We start from the raw sequence: 21,830 nt of genomic DNA, 5'->3' as shown, positions 1-21,830 counted from the left end.
GAATTGAATCATGATTTCAGTGGAATTGTCAACAGTGTGAGCAACAGGAATATCCACAGTACATATGCATAATGAGCCCAACGATTACCACTGAACAAATCGAAGAATTACACAAAATAAAGCCATTTCTAAAGACAATCTTTGACAGTTATGCCAAAAAAAAAAACAGCAAAGCATACCAACGACCAAAAATAAACACCTTAGCAAACAAACACATCCACATCTGATCAAAGCTAGCATGATTTATGCTAAGTTTCATTGAGTTACCCGAGTGTTTTTAGCCCATACAATAGTAGTAAAGTCTTTAATGTTTGGCATCTCTACATATTACACAAAGCGTTTTGAACTGGATGTTATTAGTCATCTTAGTTCACTTGACAGTGTGCTTCTGCTGTCATCTAGTGGCCCTACAGAGTGATTTCAGACCGTTTGTGTTGCTTTTCGCTTAAACAGTGACAAGGCTAAACAGCAACAAACTGACAGCTTACCTTCATACAAGGAGGTATTGATGTTCCACAAATTTTTAATTATTCCTCAGTTTTCTTCAGTTATTAAGAGTTCTTCCCTTAGCTGATGTATTTCTTTGTACTATTGGAACAAAACAGCTTGGGCGGTATAAATCGAAGGCCTCATCTCATTTAATAATCCCTGAACTCTGATTTGCTAGCCAGGTCAGGTGGTATTAGTGGGCGGGGCATGCTAAATCTTGATATAGTTTTATTGGACAAAATCTGCATATGTAACATGCGTTGTTTGTTTTCTCTGGAAAGACGGTGTATTTTAAATGCTAAAAAGACTTAAAAAGCATATATATGCTAAACGTTGGTTTTGTAAAAATTTAGAAGAGTATTGTAGCTTTTACATGATGTAAAATCCAACAGGCATGGAATAAAAGCAACAGAACTTTATTTTCTCAGCTTGATTAACTTTATTATAACTTTCTTTGATTTACATTTCTTGAAAGTTCTGCATACAAAATGATGTTGTTATTGCAGTATATTTGGATTCTAAATTATCTTTTTAAATTTATTTTCATACTAAATTGTGGTTTTGTTTCGTGCATGCATTTATTCATCTATCCACTTTTACACTACAAAGATGGTATCAGATAAAGCCGATCAGAAAGATGCTTGCATGTGAAAGGTGTTAAAGGCAACAAAGTGGCTGTGTGTGGCATTTAGTTTACATATAACCATTGGCTAAAACCCAAAAATAAAACCTGATTTTAGCACTAGTTTCGCAGCCTTTTCTGTTTGAGTATTTTACAGTAAACTAAATCATGCATAACTGTATAACAGCCATTTTGAATGCAGAAAACTGTATAAAAATTCAATCATAATGGAAAACAGGAAAAAAGGTAGACCTGTTAATTAACAATTCGTCAGAATAGTTTATTCCATATATTCCTTGAGATTTCAATTATTTAATTTTTTATGCTTTTTAATGAATACATTTAATTAATAATATTTGCATTCTCAGGGTTTTGCGTATGTTTAATATAAACAAACAATCAAAATAAAACTGCATCTTTATTTTTTATATATAGGTATATATATATATTTTTTTTTTAAGTCTAGCTAGCCTAGCAAGCATGGAAACAATAATTTAGTACACATTTATCTAAAATGACTTCAAAACAAGTACAGTTGTTAAAGGCACAATCACGTCAAGTCCACAATGGTAATGTGTTCAGTGCCCTGAGCTTTAACCCCAACAGTCTTCTAGTCATTTCTGTCATGTAAACACTCTACAGGCCCTGGTTTCTGAAGCTGTTCTCCTTCCCAGCCCAGGAAACACTGGAACCTAAAGCTGGCTGTGAATCTACTTGTTTCCCCTTCAACTGTGCTGAACCTCCCGTGGGCTACATAAGATGGATCCCTGCTAACAGGCTCAGACAGCTTCCTTCTGGGAACGATGGACCATTCAGCTTGGTCCAGATGCAGGTAGTCCATGCCGCTCGGGTGTCTCCTGAGACACCGGCCCTTGGACGAGCACACGGTCTGGCTGCAGAAAAACACCGCCTCTGTCACGTTAACACAATGTAGTAGTCAAGCATGTCGTCCAGGATGTCCAGAACCACTACACATGCCTTCTTTCTGTTGAAGTTGAAGTCATTCATCATTAGGGGTGGTTAATCTGTCTGATTTCCCGATTCGATTCGATTACGATTATTTAAGTCCCGATTCGATTACAGTCGATTTTCGATTATTAACGATTCTCGATTAACGATTATTGATTTTCCATTTCACAACAGTAAGTAGTAAACAAACTGTGTAAATCATTACTAATAAATGGTAGAAAAAAACCGAATGCATGTAGCGGTTGGGATTTTCAGTTTACTACATGCAGCAGGCACTCTGATTCCATGTATGGGGCACATATATATTATTCATATGACACACAAACACAAGTAGACAAGACCTTTTTAGTTCAAAATCTATGCCCCGTGTCACATCGCCTCTGCTTCTGCTGTGAGCAGCGCGGCCAGATCTGCCTCGCGCACGCGCCGAGTGTGCACAGCTCGGACTACTGTCTGGGTCATTGCGACTCCCCACCTTGCCTCCTAACTGTCCTATGAATACTTCGACCTCGTCTAACATACCCAGAGGCATTAGACAAAGTCTCCACTACAATACTGTCACCGCGATTGCGGAGAGGTGCGGTCAGAAGACAAATATACATGTCTAGCGCGGTAAAAATCTCCCGCTTGGTCCCCGCAACACTAACACGCCTGCTAATTTCGCAATGAACACTCCGACCCCTGCAAACATTGTTCACACCTCTGACATTTGGCAAAGGACCATTTACATTGGGCAAAGGATTCACCGTTTGTGCTTGGTGTACTTTCACTTTCAATATCATCTTCTGGATACAGATATTCCCCTTCAGAATCAGTGTCCGCGAATAGAAGTCCCAACACTTCATTGCGGGTTTATTGAAGCTTTATTGATGCCATTAGATAATAATAAAAATAATAATGATAATAATAATAATCTAATGCCAATACTCGCTGACGTTGACAACATTGGTCAGATAAAATGGCTCACTCTCACACTAGCTCCGCTTTTTTTTCGCACTGATTCAATGCGCTCTCGAAGATTTTGTTAAGGAGCATTACGTTTTTTTGAGTCAGAGATTAAGTATTACATGTCTGCTATCTGGTGCAGGGGAGGTCGCGTGAAATTTGACACCCTATTTGACAAAATCGGCCGTTTTATTCAGTGCCGCATCTTGTCGAGTAAACTCGACCATGGCGCCAAGAGGGTTAGAGCTCCTGCCATGAAAACCAAAATAAATCCACACGCTTGCTTTGAGCCCAGATGGAGCTGGGTGGTTCGGTTGGTTGCTAGCTCCTGGTTTTTCCATTTTACACACCTGTTCTGGCTGCTTGCTAACTGGAACTGGGCGCGTTCGTGACGTTCAACTCCCGGTATAATTTTTTTTCCAAAAAAAAAAAAAAAAAAAAAAAAAAAAAATCGATTTTTGAAAATGTAATAATCGATTCATACTCGTCCATAACATACTCGCGATTAATCAATAATCGATTTTTTTCACCACCCCTATTCATCATATATTTGCATTTTATTTTATTTCCGGTTTTATATTTTTTTAAAGGACATGAATCTCTGACAATTAAATCCTTTATTGGTCAAGCTAAGTGAACTTGGAGGTTAGAGTTGACTGAACTAGAATTATTTAGCATACAGTAAAAAGATATGTGCTTGTTTACCCAGTTCTGTTCATGTTCACCTGAGAATGACTTGATGCAAAGATTCTAGTGTGACGCCAGTTTCCCTAGGAGTCATTTTAAAACAGCTTGTCAATGCATAATGCACTCCAGCTTTCTAGCCATCCACTAATATACAATTATCAGAAGTGTATGAGTGCATTTGTGTAATAATCAACATCGCTCCAACCTTTGTTTGAGAGTAGTTTCCATCTCCCCACAGCACGACACCAGCAGCTCTCACCGATAGTGTGCACCAAGTCCTCCTGAATACACATATGAGTGACACAAACCTTTTTTGTTAAATCACATATTTTAAACCTTTAATTTAACCCAATCAGAATTCAGAGTTTCTAAAGCATAAGCATTTAAAGCAGCGTGTGAACAAACTGCACACGTGCTTATAATAAACAGAACAATATCATTTAGTTATTGATACAGTTCTCCTTATTGGTCTTTTTTATTGCCAGGTAGATCATAATCAATAAACATGACAATAATCACTTGAATATCAAAATATGTACGACCTTAGATAGTCAGGTTAGACGAAATACTGAATTTAAGACTAATTTTCATTCCAGTCAAAATTAGCATATTTTCACATATTTCATATATCTTTTCTACTATTATAACTTTTTAATTTAATATATATATATATTATATATTTATATATATTTTTTACGTTTTAATGATTTTATGGTGTGTTTTTGTCATTTTAAGTATTTTCTGTATATAATTTCTTCTTTTAATATATTCAATTATTTATGTATTATAAATGTTACTTTTTATTTAAGTTTAAGTTATTTAATACATCAAATTAAACTACATTAAATTGAGAAATGTTGCCTTGGAAACCAAAAAATTTATGTAAATTTTATTCCAAGTAACACCTTTTTTTTTATGATTTACATTTTTATATCAGTTTCAGTTTCAGTTAACTATAATAACCCAGGCGCTACCCTGACTAAGGTCTATAACTCTTTGTTAAACAGATATACAGTAAAACAAGTAACAAACTGAATGGGCCTTTACTCTGCACTCACCTGTGAGAGAAACTCCATGGAGTAGGTGTAGACGATCCTGGCGTAGGTAAAGACAGATGGAGGCTGATGGGTGGTCTGTTCCTTCACCCTCATGGCCTCCAGGATCTGAAGCAAGATATCCCGAGAAGCCCGAGATCCAGATAGATATCAGGGTACAGCCCTTTTCATCTCCAGAGCAGGACACTCACCTATATACGTCTCGTTCTTCTTGTACTGATAATTATAGCAGCAGGGGGAAGCCATAAAACCCCCATAACCCTCCAGGACGCTCTCTATGGCCCAGTTTTAATGTCTCCTCCATGAAGGCCTGTTAAGTGTCCTTGAATTAACCCCTCACCGCTTCCTTTTTTATCTGATCTGGCTTTCAAATAGGATGTTTGGCTTTCACTAAAGCCCTGAAGCCATTCCAGTAGACTTCCTTATTGTCACATTTCCACAGCGGCCTTCAATTTTCCCAGTCGATGACAGCAAGCCTGTGAAATCCCAAATCTTTGATGTCAGTCCAGAGGTGCCGGTCCAGGCTGGCGTTTTGAGGAACACCTCCATACACTGATTCACTGCCAATATAATAGTAAGGATACTCTTCCAACTTGTCCGAGATGATGTTGTCTCCCAGGAAGGCCTGGTCACAGTTGTGCATGATGTCAAAGATGCTCAAATCCAGCTCGAACCCAAATAGAGACATGCATCGCTCTGTTGGCTGGTTCTATATGGAAAAAAAAGGGAGATGGGTGAAAAGAGAGGATGGATGGCCCACAACAGATGCAAAAAGACCACCAGAGGACACAACCCATGCCCAAGCCCGTCCATCCTTGGAAAAGTTGACATGTTGGACCTGCAACGACGGGAACGCAGAGCGTTTAGCATCCAGATCCACATGTGATGTCACAAGAGCAGAGGCAATTTAAATGGAAATGAAGCCGAGCTACAGTCTAATTTCAAAAGGTAATTTCAATGATGAGAGGTAATTTTTTTTGAACAAAGGTATACTTTATCCCGAACAACTCATTATCCATAATAATCATCCACTTCAGGAAGCACTACATTAAGTGTGTGTGTGGTGTGTAGACCTTTCCCCTGAAACGTGACTTTATAATCTACATGATTTTTCACTGGGAAACAGAGGCAGGTAGAAATATACTTACAAAGTTGGGGAAAATGATTAACATTATTATTTAACATTTTTGGACATTACCACAATCATGATGGAATGTTCATAATATCCTTTGAAGTATTTGAGAGTATCATATTAATGTCATGATATATGAATATTACATATCCAAATAAACACATAAGTATCGAAAAGTTCACTTTTACCTCCACCTTTTTACATGTATTGTAGAACCATGATTTAAAAGTATACCTAAGTATTACTTTCAGTACTTTTTCTAAGGGAAGTGTATTACAACGGTACTTTTATGTTAGTTGATTTTTACACAAAACGTGAATTTAAATACACACATTACATTGTCAAGATGTGACGAAATAAGTTTAGATGTTTATTATTATTATTAGAACAATTATTGTGAAATACTATTTACAGTATGTTTATATTTCGGATGTGTTAAAAAGAGGAACTGTGACTTGACGCAACAAAACCTACAAACACCGAGAATGTAGACAGTGGTACTATTAGTAGTGTATCAGATTGGCCCAGTTTATACATTAAAAAAGTACAAAACTACAAAATGATATCTAGATACTTTTGTTTTGTTTATTTGGCGAGAAGGGGGCAGGAATTTTTGAGGGGTGGCAACATATGGCAGACGTATTTATACTGAATTTAGACACAGTTATCAGTTTGATGATAAATATATGTGCACACTACAAAAGGAGTCGGACACAGGCTATCATTTACAAACTTAATCTCATGCAATCAATGTCTTGCATTTGAAACAGTTATAACAAACATTACAAACATATAAGGAATAAGTGACCATACCCCATAAGCACCACCACACTCACTAATGCATACAGTATGAATCGACATGTAATTAAGAGCATTATAAAAGGTTCAGTGTTATCAATATGTCAATTTATTATAAGAAACACAAGATTTTAACAGCCATTTCCAGCTGGGGAGACTCAACTGATTTTCTACTGTTTAGTGTTAATCACCATCTAACTCAACCAGTCAAGAGCTACAGTGTGTGTGTGTGTGTGTGTGTGTGTGTGTGTGTGTGTGTGTGAGTGTGTGTAGTAGAGCATACATTCCCAGAGACGTGTATAACAACACCTTAAGTGTTCCCATAAGCAGGATTTATTGTTGTGCCCCACTTCCTCAAATATGATGATTGAAAAAAACACCTAGGGGTGAAAATAGAACTTTAATCAAATAAAAAACTAAATGAATAAATTGTATTATTTACAAATCACAATTGTAGCTCTCGACATTTACCTGTGGCTATAACTTTATTATGACTCTAATTTATTTTATAGTCTCCAGCATTCAGAAATCATGCAAAAGGAAACTAAGCAGTTTTACTGATAAAACCATGGTTTATTTTTGTAAGGGTTGTGATATGCACGTTTTTTGTTGAAGAAATTATAAAGCCGGTGTCATCTATAGCAAAAAGGTGTCCAAAAATGAAAGATTAACTGAATATGAATTAAATGTTTGGTCAGTAGCCTAAACAAGGATTTGATTGTCCTGTAAGTGTAACAGCAGCAATCACATGGCATTTGTAATAACATGTACATAAATTGTTTATTTTGTATTTGCCTACATTATGTATTTTAACAATGTTATTATTAACCAATCATTATTGCCTCATTATTTTTTTATATAATGCATTTTAAGCCATTTTAAAGGCTATTGATGGCTTGAGTCTGTTTTTATAGCCAGGGGCGCCCCCAAGGGGTGGCCAGGGGTGGCCGTATAAACTCTGGCCACCCCTAGGATTATTTGCAGTGGGCACTGGGTACTATTAATTTAAATGCAGAATGTAAATTCACAATAGTTTAAGAAGTGAAAAAAAAAAGTGCAGCACATGCTGCAGCCACAGTTTTGCGTCTCTGAGCAACATTAAAGTGTTTCGTTCCTGAATGAATCAACCGTTTAAATGATTCGGTTCAATCGCAGTGACTCACTTATTAACAGTGACTCGCTGCCACCTATTGGCGGTTTTAATTTCACATCTTATGGAACCTTTTCATTTTTTTTAATAATTTCAAACATCAGTTTTCAATGTTTTATCTTTAAAATATCAAAACATTATTTATTCATTTGTAACTGCAGGTTAAAGTATTCCATGTTCCACGGAGCTGCATTAAACACTGTGTAAAACATCTAAATGGCACTTCAGATGCAGCTTCTGTTTTATCTGCATTGCAAAGATCAATTTTGTTGATAATGATTGCATTTGCTTGGTAAAAGCCCAAATGCAAGTATTTGACCTAAAAGATGGTGCACACTTTTAGAAACAATGGTGTAAAGGTAAAAATAAAATAAAAAATCAGATGTCAGCACAATTAAAAATAAGATATCAGCACAATAACACTCGACAAAATAGTCTAATTATCGTTATCGATAAAATCCTAGAACTCACAGAGATATAACTTTTTGTCTATATTGCAAACCCTTATTTTCTTTTTCTTTATTTTAATGTGCCACCCCAAAATTCTACTGTGGCCTCATTTGGCCACCCCTGTTAAAATTTTCTGGGGGCGCCACTGTTTATAGCAACAACAACAACAACAAAAATATTACGGTATATTAATACTTGTAAATTATTGGGGATCGCAAATCATTTGAATCAGTTTGGGAGTTCAAAGCGGATTCGCGAATCATTTGAGTCAGTTTGGGGATTGCAAATCATTTGAATCAGTTCGGGAGTTCGTAGCGGGATCGCGAATCATTTGAGTCAGTTATGGGGATCGCGAATCATTTGAGTCAGTTTGGGAGTTCGGAGCGGGATCGCGAATCATTTGAGTCAGTTATGGGGATCGCGAATCATTTGAGTCAGTTATGGGAATCGCGAATCATTTGAGTCAGTTATGGGGATCGCGAATCATTTGAGTCAGTTCGGGGATCACAAACCATTTGAGTCAATTCGGGAGTTCAAAGCGGGTTTGCAAATCATTTGAGTCAGTTTGGGGATTGCAAATCATTTGAATCAATTCGGGAGTTCGGAGCGGGATCGCGAATCATTTGAGTCAGTTATGGGGATCGCGAATCATTTGAATCAGTTCGGGAGTTCGTAGTGGGATCGCGAATCATTTGAGTCAGTTATGGGGACCGCGAATCATTTGAGTCAATTTGGGAGTTCAAAGCGGGTTCACGAATCATTTGAGTCAGTTTGGGGATAGCGAATCATTTGAATTAGTTCGGGAGTTCGTAGCGGGGTCGCGAATCATTTGAGTCAGTTCGGGAGTTCGTAGTGGGATCGCGAATCATTTGAGTCAGTTATGGGGATCGCGAATCATTTGAATCAGTTCGGGAGTTCGGGATAGGGATCGCGAATCATTTGAGTCAGTTATGGGGATAGCGAATCATTTGAATCAGTTCGGGAGTTCGTAGTGGGATCGCGAATCATTTGAGTCAGTTATGGGGATAGCGAATCATTTGAGTCAATTTGGGAGTTCAAAGCGGGTTCACGAATCATTTGTGTCAGTTTGGGGATCGCGAATCATTTGAGTCAATTTGGGAGTTCAAAGCGGCTTCACGAATCTTTTGAGTCAGTTTGGGGATCGCGAATCATTTGAATCAGTTCGGGAGTTCGTAGCGGGGTCGCGAATCATTTGAGTCAGTTTTGGAGTTCGGAGCGGGTTCGCGAATCATTTGAATCAGTTCGAGAGTTCGGAGCGGCTTCGCGGATCATTTGAATCAATTCGAGAGTTCGGAGCAGGTTCGCGAATCATTTGAGTCAGTTTGGGAGTTCGGAGCGGGATCACTAATCACGAAAGATTCGCGCTTGTAAATGTTCAAATTGGCCATAACCTTTAATTCGTTGCTGCCAACTGGGGTGGCAGCAGGGGTGGCAAGGCTTTCTTTTAGGGTGGCATTTGCCACCCTATGCCACCCCGGTAGATCCGCCCCTGTGTGCTTTCTATGTCATTCATCACATAAATCTAATACAAATTGAATGTTTTTTATATGATAAGACTCAACAAAATGCTCCCTTAAAAGCACCACTTACTAGACCACAGCAATATCATATTTTTGCACATGTTTGGTAATATATTTGAAATATCATTGTAATTGCCATGCCATACCAATATGGTAATCATTTAGTGCCATGTTATAGGCCTATATTAAATTATTACTGTACAATAGTACAACCTATCGAATCTTTTTATTGAAAAACTGCTCTGAATGTCGAGATGATGTAGATGGCTTGTCATTTATGGTCATGTGGATAACAACATTTCAAAATGATGATGTTAATTCTCGAAAACAAGGAAGCAATTTTCAGATTTCTTATCTTGATAGTCAGAAAACATCCTTTATAGATGCAAATAGCTCAAATTATCAAACAAGGAACAGAAAGTTACAATTGTGGGTAACACCATAAAACACTGCAGCTGCATGTCATTTCTAAAGTGATTAAAGATTAACAAGACCCACCATATTTCATATTGCTTCCGATTCTATTTTGAGTAAAAGCTCAGATAGTTGAAAGCAACAAATATAACTCCCTTGGTCTGTAAACCCTGTAATTTGGGCTGGTCCTTGTGCCGAGCAGATCCAAGGTTTGTTGTCTCATACGTCTCCTTCCATTTAGTGAGTTCTTTTTTCCTCAGAAAAACATACAGTAACTGAGAAACACTGAATGGTTACTGGACAAAATCAGTTTGAGACAACAAACGTGAAATGAATTTAACAAAAATGAATGAATAAAATGAATGGACAAAATTACCAGTCAATTTTTTTTATCAAATGCAATATAAAATGGTTTCTCTATGCATCACAATTTAAAAAAAATCTACAAAAGTCACAACTAATTGCCAATTTAAAGATATAATGCATATGCTTCTCTCACAGTCCAGTGCCTTTTCACATATGAATATAAGCGCTGTCTCATAATTCTCATAACATAACGATTACAACACTGACAGAGATGCTGAACGAAGCAAAAAATGTGCATTAAAATATACACTGATTTAGCAACAGTTAATTAGTCCATGAAACAGTAATAAAAATGATATAGTACAAAGTTACCAAAGACTTTTTAAATAACAGGATATAAATAACGTCAGTTCTTTAGTAGTATCTTCTTTAGTTATTTATTTAGGGGTGTTTGTCTTTATAGAGCAGGACAGGATGGGAAACAGGGATTGTGATCAGGAAGTGACACAGAAGGCAGATTCAAACTCAGGTCAGCCAGCATAAGCAACATTACATGACATGCATCCACATTTCCATCACTAGTAGTCTCATTTAAAAGGAATAATTCACCCCAAAATGAAAAATTGCTTTAAATGTACTCGCCCTCAGGCCATCCAAGATGTGTTGAGTTAGTTTCCTCACCAGAATAGATTTTAAGAAAATTATCATTAGATCACTTATGCATCAATGGATGGGTGCCGTCAGAATGAGAGTCCAAACAGCTGACAAAAACTATTATTAACAAGTAGTATAAATAATCAACAACCTTTAACCAAGTTAGTTTGTGATAAAAATAAATTTTGATGGATTTATTGGAACTTTGGCTAAAATACGAGTCCTGAATCAGGAGAGAAATATGCATAGATGAAAAAAAGCATGGTTCAAAGTTAAAACACCATACAAACATGCAGCTTTTGGCTTCACAAGATGTTAACTGATGGACTGGAGTAGTGTGGATTACTTGTGGATTATTGTGATGTTTTTATCAGCTGTTTGGACTCTCATTCTGACGGCACCCATTCACTTCAGAGGATCCACTGGTGAGCAAGTGATGTAATGTTACATTTGTCCAAATCTGCTCTGATGAAGAAACCAACTCATCTACATCTTGGATGGGCTAACAGTAGGCGCATTTTCAGCCAGTTGTTTTTTTTGTGTGTGAGCTATTTCTTTAACTATTAAAAGTGGTTCACACAGCTCATGTACTATATTACAAGTCTTCTGAAGGCATTTAGGAAAAGACTTAAATATAAACTATGTAATATTGAGTAAAAAATGACAATTTTCATTTTAGGCTGAACTGTTCCTTTAAGGCTCAGAATCCTATTCAAACAAAACATGTGTACTTGCTTAACTACATACTGTATGACGTTTGCACCCTACACTGTAGTGTTAGATAACCTACAGCTTTATAGTCAAATCTACACTCAAACCAAGACAGCCACTCAAAACGTAATTGTGCACCAGTTTAAACTGTTTTAATAGTAACTCAAGCTAAGACTTCTTCTGAATGAATCCACTCCTCAGTTAGTCATAAATCTTCATTAGATTTTCCAGTTGCACAATATCCTACATCTGGCTCAACTGTTGTGTGAGTAACGTGTGACAACAAACAAAAGTGCTTATTTAAACTCCAAGGAACTCTGAGTTTCCTGTGTAAATTTCGATTTCAAGCTCACCCACATGACTTCATGAAAGCGAAGGACCTTTTCACAACAGCACTTGGAGCGCACTGACAGCCAAGCATTTCATAAGCAAAGTTCAAGTGTCTACGGCGTATGCTCAGGTCAGTAAATGCAGCAGCAATGGAGTGAGAAGGTAAATCCATAATGCTTTCAATGCATGTCCGTCTCCTCGCTGCTGAAGAGGGTCCTCGAGGTCACACCTCTCGCCCTGAAACCCACTGAAACACTGGCACTGGAAGTCTCCACTCATCCGCCGCTGCTCTTCCTCACTCGCATCTCCCTTCACGCGCAGTTCACTCCCCTCACCTACTATCGTGTGCGTCTGTGAGTCAAGATGCAGATACGTGTCCGTGTTGGGTTGTCTGCGCAGACAGCGGCCGTGGGAACTGCACAGGAAGCGACTGCACTGCTCGGCTGCTGTGGAGACGTTCAGGAGGTAACGGCCCAGTGGACCCCGCAAGTACTGGTTCAGACTGGAACAAGTGGCCTGAATGATGAACCAGATAAAGAGAAGGAAACACAATTGAAGATATTTTTGGATGAAAAACGGGAGGCTTGTGACTGTTGCGTATGCGTACAAACAGTATTCTCGTCGCTTCATAACGTTACGGTTAAAGGCACTGAATGACGTGATTCATGACAAAATGTTCATTTTGGGGTGGAGAATCCCTTTAATATCTACCAAAAACAGAATCATTCTTAGTACGATGATATTTAAATGCATAGTTTTTGTATCAAAGCTTTGTGGTTTTTATAACATATTACAGTGCAATATGTACGGATAATCAAGTAAATCGAAGTCGCTTCAGTCTTGAAATATTACTTAGATGTTTATACGGTTAATCTGATCAATAGAGGAACCAATAATTATTATTATTAGAACTCGGATCAGTAGAAACCCCTTAACAAGCACTATTTCTGATATAATGTGATGTGTGAATGCTTACATTGCTGCTGGCATAAGCAGCATTACCCCAGAAAATGATACCAGCTGCACCCAGAGCCACACTTTCTCCAACGGTGGACACCAAATCCATCTGCACAGACATAAATAAAGGAATCAGTGATTGGTTCTTGATTGTTTTTTTAAACAAATTTTCATCGAAAACAAACAGTTTATTCGTTTATTTAGATAATTTTGAAAGCTATGTGTGTTAAGGTCACACATACTGAATGGGGAGTGTGTAACAGCAATTTAATCAGTGGAAATAAAGTAGGAAATCAGCTGGTGTGGCGGTTGTGGCACTGTACGTGTGACCAGCACCCTTCCTGTTCTCCTGCACACACACACACACACACACACACACACATAAACACAGATAAAGAGCAGAGGCCTGAAGCACAACGCTGGTTTTGGTTTTTACCCAGGTAAGTTTGCAAACTCTGAGTTTTCGGGCTTAAGAAGGTGGGTTGGTTCTGAACAGGTTTCATCACCACATTAACTTAAGCTACAGGGCTACTCTGCTCCTGAGCAGGTTTTATTGTGGTATAGAGATCTTATGCTCTTACATTTCAGCACTTTGGACCAATTAGTTGTGAGCAAAATGACAAATATCTGATGCAATGAAGCCAGTCCCCCGCTGGATTTGTCAACTCTAAACCTGTTTATAGCTAGCTTCATGCAACAGGTCACCGAGATGATGGTTATGTAAGGAAAAGTTTTGTGATAAACCACACAAAGACCACATAAACTCACTTTAATCCTCAATAAAATTGCAGGGTCGGTTGGGATGGTGGAATAAACACAGCAATGTTATGAAACCCCACAGATTCACATTTCTGGATGAATCATGTAGTTAGAACTGGGATAGAAGAAAGTATTTAAAAAAAAAAAAAAAAAAGAAAAAGCCTATTGGGCAGTGCATGGACATGTGACTGTTGTGTTACGGGTGTCCCGAGTTCAAATCCAGCCTCAAGGACCACAAAATTACAAAAATAAATAATAATAATAATAATAATAAAAAAATCTCCTATAAACTTAACATCTTTATGAATATATCTTGCTTTAAATATTTAGTTTTTGTTTTTTGGATGCATAAAACCTGAAGATCTTTATGGAGACAAAAACCCAGTTATGCATGTGAACTTCTCTAATATAAACAGTAGAAGACTTATTTGCAGACACTCAGAAAATGTCTCTGGCCTTTGAACAAACAGACTGGAGAGTCACTGACAGCTGAATGGAATATTTCGTCCTTTAAGGTCAACCCTCATTTCCACACATTCTGTTACAAGTCAAAGTTTAGCTGCGAGTCAAATGGAGCGATTTACATACATTTTATTCTCTATTTGCTAAGCCGTGTCTTACAAAGGTTACAAGACTCTGGAACCCTAGCAACCCTCACCATTCAAAACACAAGCTTTTGATGGAGATCTATGGCGATCTATGTATCTTATGATAGCTTTAAATTTACTTCAACAGACATAATCTAAAACATCTAAATCTATAGTAAAATGTAATTTCCATACAGTTTTACAAAACACTGAACATTTTAGAACATCGATAAAACCCCCTACATTTAAATTAATTTAAATACTAAATGTATTAGGTAGTTTTACATAGAATTTTGTTTTTACATGAATAGTAATTATTGTAATAGGAATACATGTAGCTAAATAAATGTAAAATTACTCATTTAATGTTAGTTAATTTGCATATAAAGCTACATAAAAGAGTAAATAAATTTATTTTAAAAGCTACAAATAATCAAACATTTAATTCCATCCTATTTGGGAGTATTGGGATTAAATGAAGATGTTTCTCTAGTGTCTCAAACAAAACTTAAATTTAACAAGATGACATCTTAACTTTAATCTGCAATGATATTTTAAATCTGCAAAGTCAGAAATCAAAAATTAACATGACTAACTTAATGTTCTTCAAACTGACTCAGATTATTAGTATAATATTAAGAGTATAACTCAACACTGTACCATTTTTAGCGGTTCTGCAATCAAAAATCAGTAATGGGGTTAAATGAAGAAGAAATGGAAAAATCAATCTTAAATCCTCAGATACTCTAAAATTGCCTAATAAATATTACTAACAATGTTGCATTTAATTTAAGCCTACATAAGAATAACATGCAATAAATGTTAATCACTTTCTCCGAAATTTAGCAGAATCTTCCTTTCATTCTTATATGAACTTCTGTAAAGCGTGTCTGAGTTACCAACAGTAATTTAGGAGGGGTGGGGGCAGAGTTTAGCAAAATGCCAATAAACTGAAATTGTGTTTTTTGTTACTACATATCAAGTTCATTTCTACAAACCCACCTCTGTCAGCAGCTCCAGCTCATCGTCATACGTAGGGCGGCTGTAGACAAACACAGGACGTGCCAATCCCTCTCCCACTGACGCCAATCTCATTGCCTCCTTCACCCGGTTTCGGACAAACTGGCGACCGGAGGATGATGAACGCAACACGGACTTCATGTATATGGATGGAAACAGAGCTGTGCTTTCAGTCCACAGCCACTTCAGCTGGTCGTTCCTGGCCACCTCCACATCCGGGCAGCGTCCCGTGTAGTTCTCCAGACTGCGACGATAGTCGTGGTTATAGCAGTCAGGAAAGAGGTAGAAGCCCCAAAGCTGGTTCGGACGCAAGCTTTTGGCAAGCATTAACGTCTTCAGCATGAATGCACGACTGGACATCTCAAACTCCTGCTGGGCTACTTTTTTTATCTGGTTTTGAGTCCAGCCTGGGTTTTTCTGGGTCACTAAGAGCTGTGACTGGATCTTGTAAATGTTTTTGGCGTCCCAATTTCGTATCCAAATCGGACGCCATTCCTCCCAGTCGATCACGGCCAGGCCTCGTGCAGACGGGTCGCGAATGTACTTCGCGATCCCCTCCGGCATCTTCTCTCGGTGGTGCGTGAGGCTGGCCATCTGCGGTAGTCCACCATTGACAGGCACTCCATCCTGAAAGTGCGGATACAGACCCAGACGGTCTTTGTAGAACATGGTGAGGTTCTGCTTGGTGAAGTCTTGGTTCGGAGAGGCCACGATCTGAAACTGATCGAGCTGGAGGTGGATGTTGTGCCGAGGCCTGCAGTCTTCTGTTGGGGCGTTCCAGACCAGAACCACAGGCTTCTGAGGGTAAAGAGGCCATCTGGTGGGCTTCGGATCTTGAGCAAGAGCGAGATGATCCAGAGCCAGTGGAACCAACACCCAAATTATCCAATGAAGCTGGATCCAGATAGCCATGACTTCAGTCATTCACAATACAGGTCTTCACTACTACTGAAATAAAGCACAAAAACATATTGTTTCTTACAATTCATTAGGAGCATATTTTCGATATCTGGGCCTGTATTCACAAAACATAAAAAAGTTGCTCATAACTCGCCGATTTAGAAGAAAATCTTAAATTAGGACTCCTACATTTTTGATCTAAAAGTATTTCACAAAGCACTTTAGTGCTGAAACTAGCTCCTAAATCTATTAAACATTAGGAGTAGTGAAGAGGACTCCAAAGTCACTAAAACCAATTATGAGACAATTATGAGCTTTTATAAAGGTATCACCTTCGGTTTTGAAGGTTATCCCAACTCTATATATTCCTTTATGTCCTTATCTTCATTAACCAGTTGGGCAAGAAGTAACAGCTGTTCTTGCTTCCAGTTTGGTTTTCTTTAATGTTTGCATGTCTAACTATCAGCCATCATTATTCTACTCTATTAAATAAAACGCTGTTAATATGCATATTCATTAATTATGAGAAGCATACATGTAAGAGGCTGACAATTAGCTTAACACACACACATAGCATGCATTTTAAAATCTTTTATTTGAATGTGGCAATGTTTTTATTTTTTCAACTTTATCTTTTCTCTAAAATATTTCTATGAATAAATCTCTGACAGAGACTATCAGCCAATCAATGTGGGCATAGTTAGTGAGCATGCTGACATCATCCATAGCAACGAGGTCAACCCCGCCCTTTCTCCTAGCTTAAGACTTCTCTCTATTCCAGCTTTGTGAATAGGTTTTAAGAGAAAACTCTTTTACTGTTATTTAGGAGAACTCTTAGTAATAAGATTACTTGGAGGTAAGTTCTTATCTGAAACAAAGTTGGTTAATATTCTTAAATTATATAATAATAATAATAATAATAATAATAATAAATTAAAGTGTTATTATGTTTTGGGATTGTAAAACCAACATCATCCACATTATCCATAGAGCAACAATCATTCAAAAATTAAAATAAATATATTACTTTTTCATGAAATATCTCACCTTTGACATTAAAAATAACAATCATTCCCAGACAAATGAATCAAAGATATTATGACCTGGAAGTGAGTTATTATTTGAAATCACGTTGGTTAATATTATAAAATTATATAACCCAGTGTTACAGTTATTCCCCCTCTTACTGAATTTAATATTATATGAAGTATTATACAAATAAATTAATATTTTATATATGAAAATAATTAATTGTAATAAAAAAATAATATAATTTGATATAATGATGATATTCCAGCTGAAGGCTGAATGACTTGATCAGACATTGATCTTACTGACCCATGGGACAGTATAAGCAAAAATTACCAAAACTATATGATATCAATTGTATCTCATACAGTAATAGGATTAGATGAGGAGCAAATGGGAAATTTCGGTTAAATCTCCTGTTACTCAGATATTAGATATTATATGAGATATATGTTCTTCAATTCTTCCACTCTCCACATTATCTTATAGCTTAAAATACTTACTCTTTGTTGACATTTGAGACATTTATGTATGTTTCTTCCATCTATATAGTCTGATGATGTTTCAATAAAACATTCCTGATAACCGCTATTAAAGATTAACATCTGAGCAATAAATTGTAAAACTACAATACTTTAAATACCATGGTCCTGAAATCCACATTATTTACATGCAACTTCAAAATATCGTGGTAGTACCATGGTACAAGCTACCAGCGTAGTGCCATTCAACTTTTTGTGAATGTTTAATACAATTAAAAACCTAAATCAGCCTGTTCCAATCATTTATGCAGCAGCAAAACAACTTTGTCATAGAAACAACTCACCTTTGATATTAAAAATAACATTAATTCCCAGATAAATAACTCTATGCTGTGGTTGCGATGTAAATAATTTCTGTTACCACGTCGCCTGTCGCCTCCTACAGAGAGAGTTTCGCGAGTGTTCCTCCAGCTTGAGATCAGGACTAATGTCGCGTGAGGTCTGATCTGTCAATCTTCTCAAATTCTTCATCTGAGACGCTTTTATCTTTGCGGCATAGCAACGACTTCAAAGCGCCGCTTTTATAAGTTTCATTGATTCTGTGCAGGGGGTGCGGTTTCATTACCAGCTCACTGGGGGTGTGTTTTCCTTTATGCAAATGACAGGCCTATAACGTGGTCATATGGGTCCAAAAAACATTATGCATGCACATCTTCATTCAGATCTAAATGTTGATTAAACTTTAAAATTTGAATCATGTACATAATAACAAATAAAAAAGAAAAAAGAAGAAAAAAGAAAAACACAACTGCAAAACAAATGTTTTTTTAAGGAGAGTTTAATTGAATCAACATTAACATGTACATTAATTGAAATCTAACCATTAAATATTCTACAAATATTTAGCTAATAAGTAATAAAACAGTAAAAAATAAAAATAAAATCTAAAAAAAAAATCATCTACAAAGAACGTTTTTATTAAATAAACGTTAGCTTTCTACATGGACTTTTTTTAATTCAAACCTAAATATTAAACACTATACAATAATAATAATAATAATAATAATAAAAACAATAAAATAAATAAAGTTATTTATTTATTTATTTTTAAAGTGAGGGGCTAATAAAAACAAAAAGGCACAAAAGTCCAAATGAACATGCTCACTGTTAACAATATATATATATATATATATATATATATATATATATATATATATATATATATATATAGCCATGCTGGTATTAGGATTTGTCTATAAAACTGTGTGTGCAATAATAGTATGAATTCATTGAAACTTTTCTGACGTTTGAGGATGCACACGACGAATATGATATCAGAGTAGCATTGGGCGGCTTTCAAGTGGTTCCTTTCTGACAATGACCTGCAGAGATCCTGTTCCGCCGTTCCTGCATATTCTGCTGACTCATGTGTGGCCTCTGTCAGTGCATGTGTGTGTTCCTGTTCATGAAAGAGAGAGGGCCACTTCCTTCCTTGGGCCTTTTCCTTTTCTCCTCATTCTTGGGGTTTTACATCACCATTTCTTCCAACTAGGCAGTACCAGGAAGCTTTAACAATATGAGAGGAACTGGACACACACACACACCCATCACACCCACCTCCCAAAAATGGCAAACTCACATCCTCGAGCACTAGGAGAGATCAGAGACAGCGGCTACCCTGTATTATCCCTCCATTCCTCCACCTCCATCTAAGACACTCCCATAGCACACCCTCGGGTCAAAGGTCAACAGCACCTTTATCAGAATTTTGATATATATATATATATATATATATATATATATATATATATATATATATATATATATATGCACACAATTCTTTTTTCTTTTTTAATAATTAACTTACTTCCCGACTAGAATTAGACATAGAATTTCCTTCACCATTGTGTACAAATAGTTGAGAAGTAGGCTAATTATTTTGAACTATTTGCTAATATTTTAAAATGCACTTTTTGGTAAGTAATGCCTAATATGTAGGGAACACATACATTTCTTGTTTCATCCGATTCAGTTACATGAATCACATAAATGAAACCATATTTTCTATTCAAAATTGAATTCTACTCAACCATATTCTATTCTATTCAATAAATATTACTGTCTTTCTGGAATCAGCTTGTTTACTTTAAGCCCTCACTACTTTAATTTGATTAATAATTTAGCTATATGTAAATTATGGCCGTTACTCATGGCCCTGTCATATACATTTGATTTGAAGCATAATAGGGTGATTTGACGATAAGTGAATTATAATTTTGTGTCATCTGTTTCTTACCTACACATGTCTCATTACACATTCTCACATAAACCCTCCTAGCTTATTCTCTCTTTATCAGTGTCAATGTTTGTGTGCAGACATGGCATCCTGTTGGAGCTTCCTGTGTTTCATTCACATGGGTGGGACAAACATTCCCAGTGAAGTCATTTTCATCTGTTTCTAGTGAAAACCTACCTTTGAGGGCCTGGCTTGCTCTGATAAAGTGTCTATCTCATGTGGATGGAGATCAAGCCACTGTACGGGAGTGAAAGCCTCGCAGCAGTGAATTTCAAAGAAGCGAGGAAACACCAAAAACTGCTTTACCTCTGACATTTCACCATCCACCACACCCAGATGCCAGGCGAACTACAGAACCCACAGCCAAAAGGGAGAGACGGCATTTTCAATTCACAACCCAGAAAAAAACTGACTATAATTTATTAGAAACATATTTTTCTTTTGTATTACAACTACATTGTGTTGCACCAATAGTGAGATTCTGACTACATAACTAGTTTAATCTCAGGGACAAAAACTGATAAATAGCATAGATGACAATTCCATACTATTGAATTAATTAATAATGACTTTAATTAATATTATTATTATTAATGTCCGTAATGTTTATAATTAAAAATCATTATTTATTTAAAACAAAATACTAAAAACTTGTACATTTTTGAGACTGTAACTAAAACTACATTATCAATACTTAAAAATAAAATCATAAAATAAACCAGCTGTTAAAAAACTTTTTATTTCAGCTTAATATTTCTTACTTTGTTTAGTTTAAATTAGTTAACTATACAGACATTTAACAAATGACAAAAACACAGCAAAAGCACTAAAACTTTAACTAAAATTAAAACAGAAAATATAAAAATAAAATCTAGATATATGATTAAAAACTGCAATAGTATGTCAGTGATACTAAAATAGCACTTTTCACAACACTATGCACCGTTTGAAAAATAAACCTATTTATTTTTTAAATTTGCTAATAAGATAATATCTAACAGTGTTAAATAACCACAATTAAATATCCAATATCAGCTGATAGAGATGCATTGAAATATATTTAAAAAAAATTGTTTCACCTTTACATTAAGGATGTAAAATGGACTGTGACTGTCTTTTTATTTTACTATAAACATTTATGTTTATACCCTAAATAATTACTACTGAGTAATCTGCTAAACAGCTTTATTCAAGTATATCAACTCATAATTTACTGTACAATAAATGAGAAGAAAGTGCAGATGTGGGTTGCAACCCAACAAACAGAGTCAGACTATTATAATATACAACGAAAAAAACACACTGCAGTTGGTGGACATCAACAAACACGAGTGATTTCTGTACAATCCCTGCACTGCTCCATACTCACACACTCTCATTGCACATGCATTCCTTACTGTACATCACAGAAGACAAGACACTGTATGTCTGCTGTCTAAACACCAAAATACAAATCAGAAAATATGATTCATGTTTTTGGTCAAAGCCATGTGAAGGGCAGAACACCCTCGCTGTCGTAACAGAATCCTCTCAGAAGAATACCGAAG

General features: G+C 36.4%; 2 protein-coding genes and 1 pseudogene across 6 annotated transcripts in view; all 3 read right to left on the bottom strand.

Moving 5' to 3' along the window:
- Positions 1 to 1,721: 1,721 nt before the first annotated feature.
- On the bottom strand, positions 1,722 to 5,974 carry LOC127959027 (hyaluronidase-2-like; annotated as a pseudogene).
- A 4,650-nt stretch (positions 5,975 to 10,624) lies between these two features.
- LOC127959001 (hyaluronidase-2) lies at positions 10,625 to 18,567 on the bottom strand. Of its 4 annotated transcripts, none has more exons than XM_052558001.1 (4): positions 18,332 to 18,567; positions 15,559 to 16,524; positions 13,230 to 13,319; positions 10,625 to 12,769 (listed from the first exon to the last, which is right to left on the bottom strand). In XM_052558001.1, the coding sequence occupies exons 2-4, from the start codon at positions 16,498 to 16,500 to the stop codon at positions 12,380 to 12,382; spliced, it is 1,422 nt and encodes a 473-aa protein (XP_052413961.1). In that variant the 5' UTR covers positions 16,501 to 16,524; positions 18,332 to 18,567; the 3' UTR covers positions 10,625 to 12,379. The 4 variants fall into 4 exon arrangements, with proteins under 4 accessions (XP_052413961.1, XP_052413960.1, XP_052413962.1 ...); XM_052558000.1 differs by having other exon boundaries at positions 15,559 to 16,521; XM_052558002.1 differs by having other exon boundaries at positions 18,409 to 18,567.
- Positions 18,568 to 21,451: 2,884 nt separating this feature from the next.
- LOC127959938 (tumor suppressor candidate 2-like) overlaps positions 21,452 to 21,830 on the bottom strand; it is a 3,008-nt gene continuing 2,629 nt past the window's right edge. For both annotated transcript variants that reach the window (XM_052559425.1, XM_052559424.1), the window contains exon 4: positions 21,452 to 21,830. This exon is cut by the window's right edge and continues 114 nt beyond it. The gene's annotated coding sequence lies outside the window, so the exon portion shown is untranslated.

Source organism: Carassius gibelio, chromosome B6 (genome assembly GCF_023724105.1).
Source record: "Carassius gibelio isolate Cgi1373 ecotype wild population from Czech Republic chromosome B6, carGib1.2-hapl.c, whole genome shotgun sequence".
Classification (NCBI taxonomy): Eukaryota; Metazoa; Chordata; class Actinopteri; order Cypriniformes; family Cyprinidae; genus Carassius; species Carassius gibelio.
The sequence above is the reverse complement of the archived record's forward strand: the minus strand, read 5'-3'. Positions and strand labels throughout refer to the sequence as shown.

Coding starts and splice junctions, on each gene's coding strand:
- LOC127959001 (XM_052558001.1), bottom strand. CDS start 16,500: ATGACTGAAGTCATGGCTATCTGGATCCAGCTTCATTGGATAATTTGG. Junction 13,320..15,558: donor AGCTGGAGCTGCTGACAGAG/GTGGGTTTGTAG, acceptor ATGTCTGTGCAG/ATGGATTTGGTGTCCACCGT. Junction 12,770..13,229: donor CTGCTTATGCCAGCAGCAAT/GTAAGCATTCAC, acceptor TTCATCATTCAG/GCCACTTGTTCCAGTCTGAA.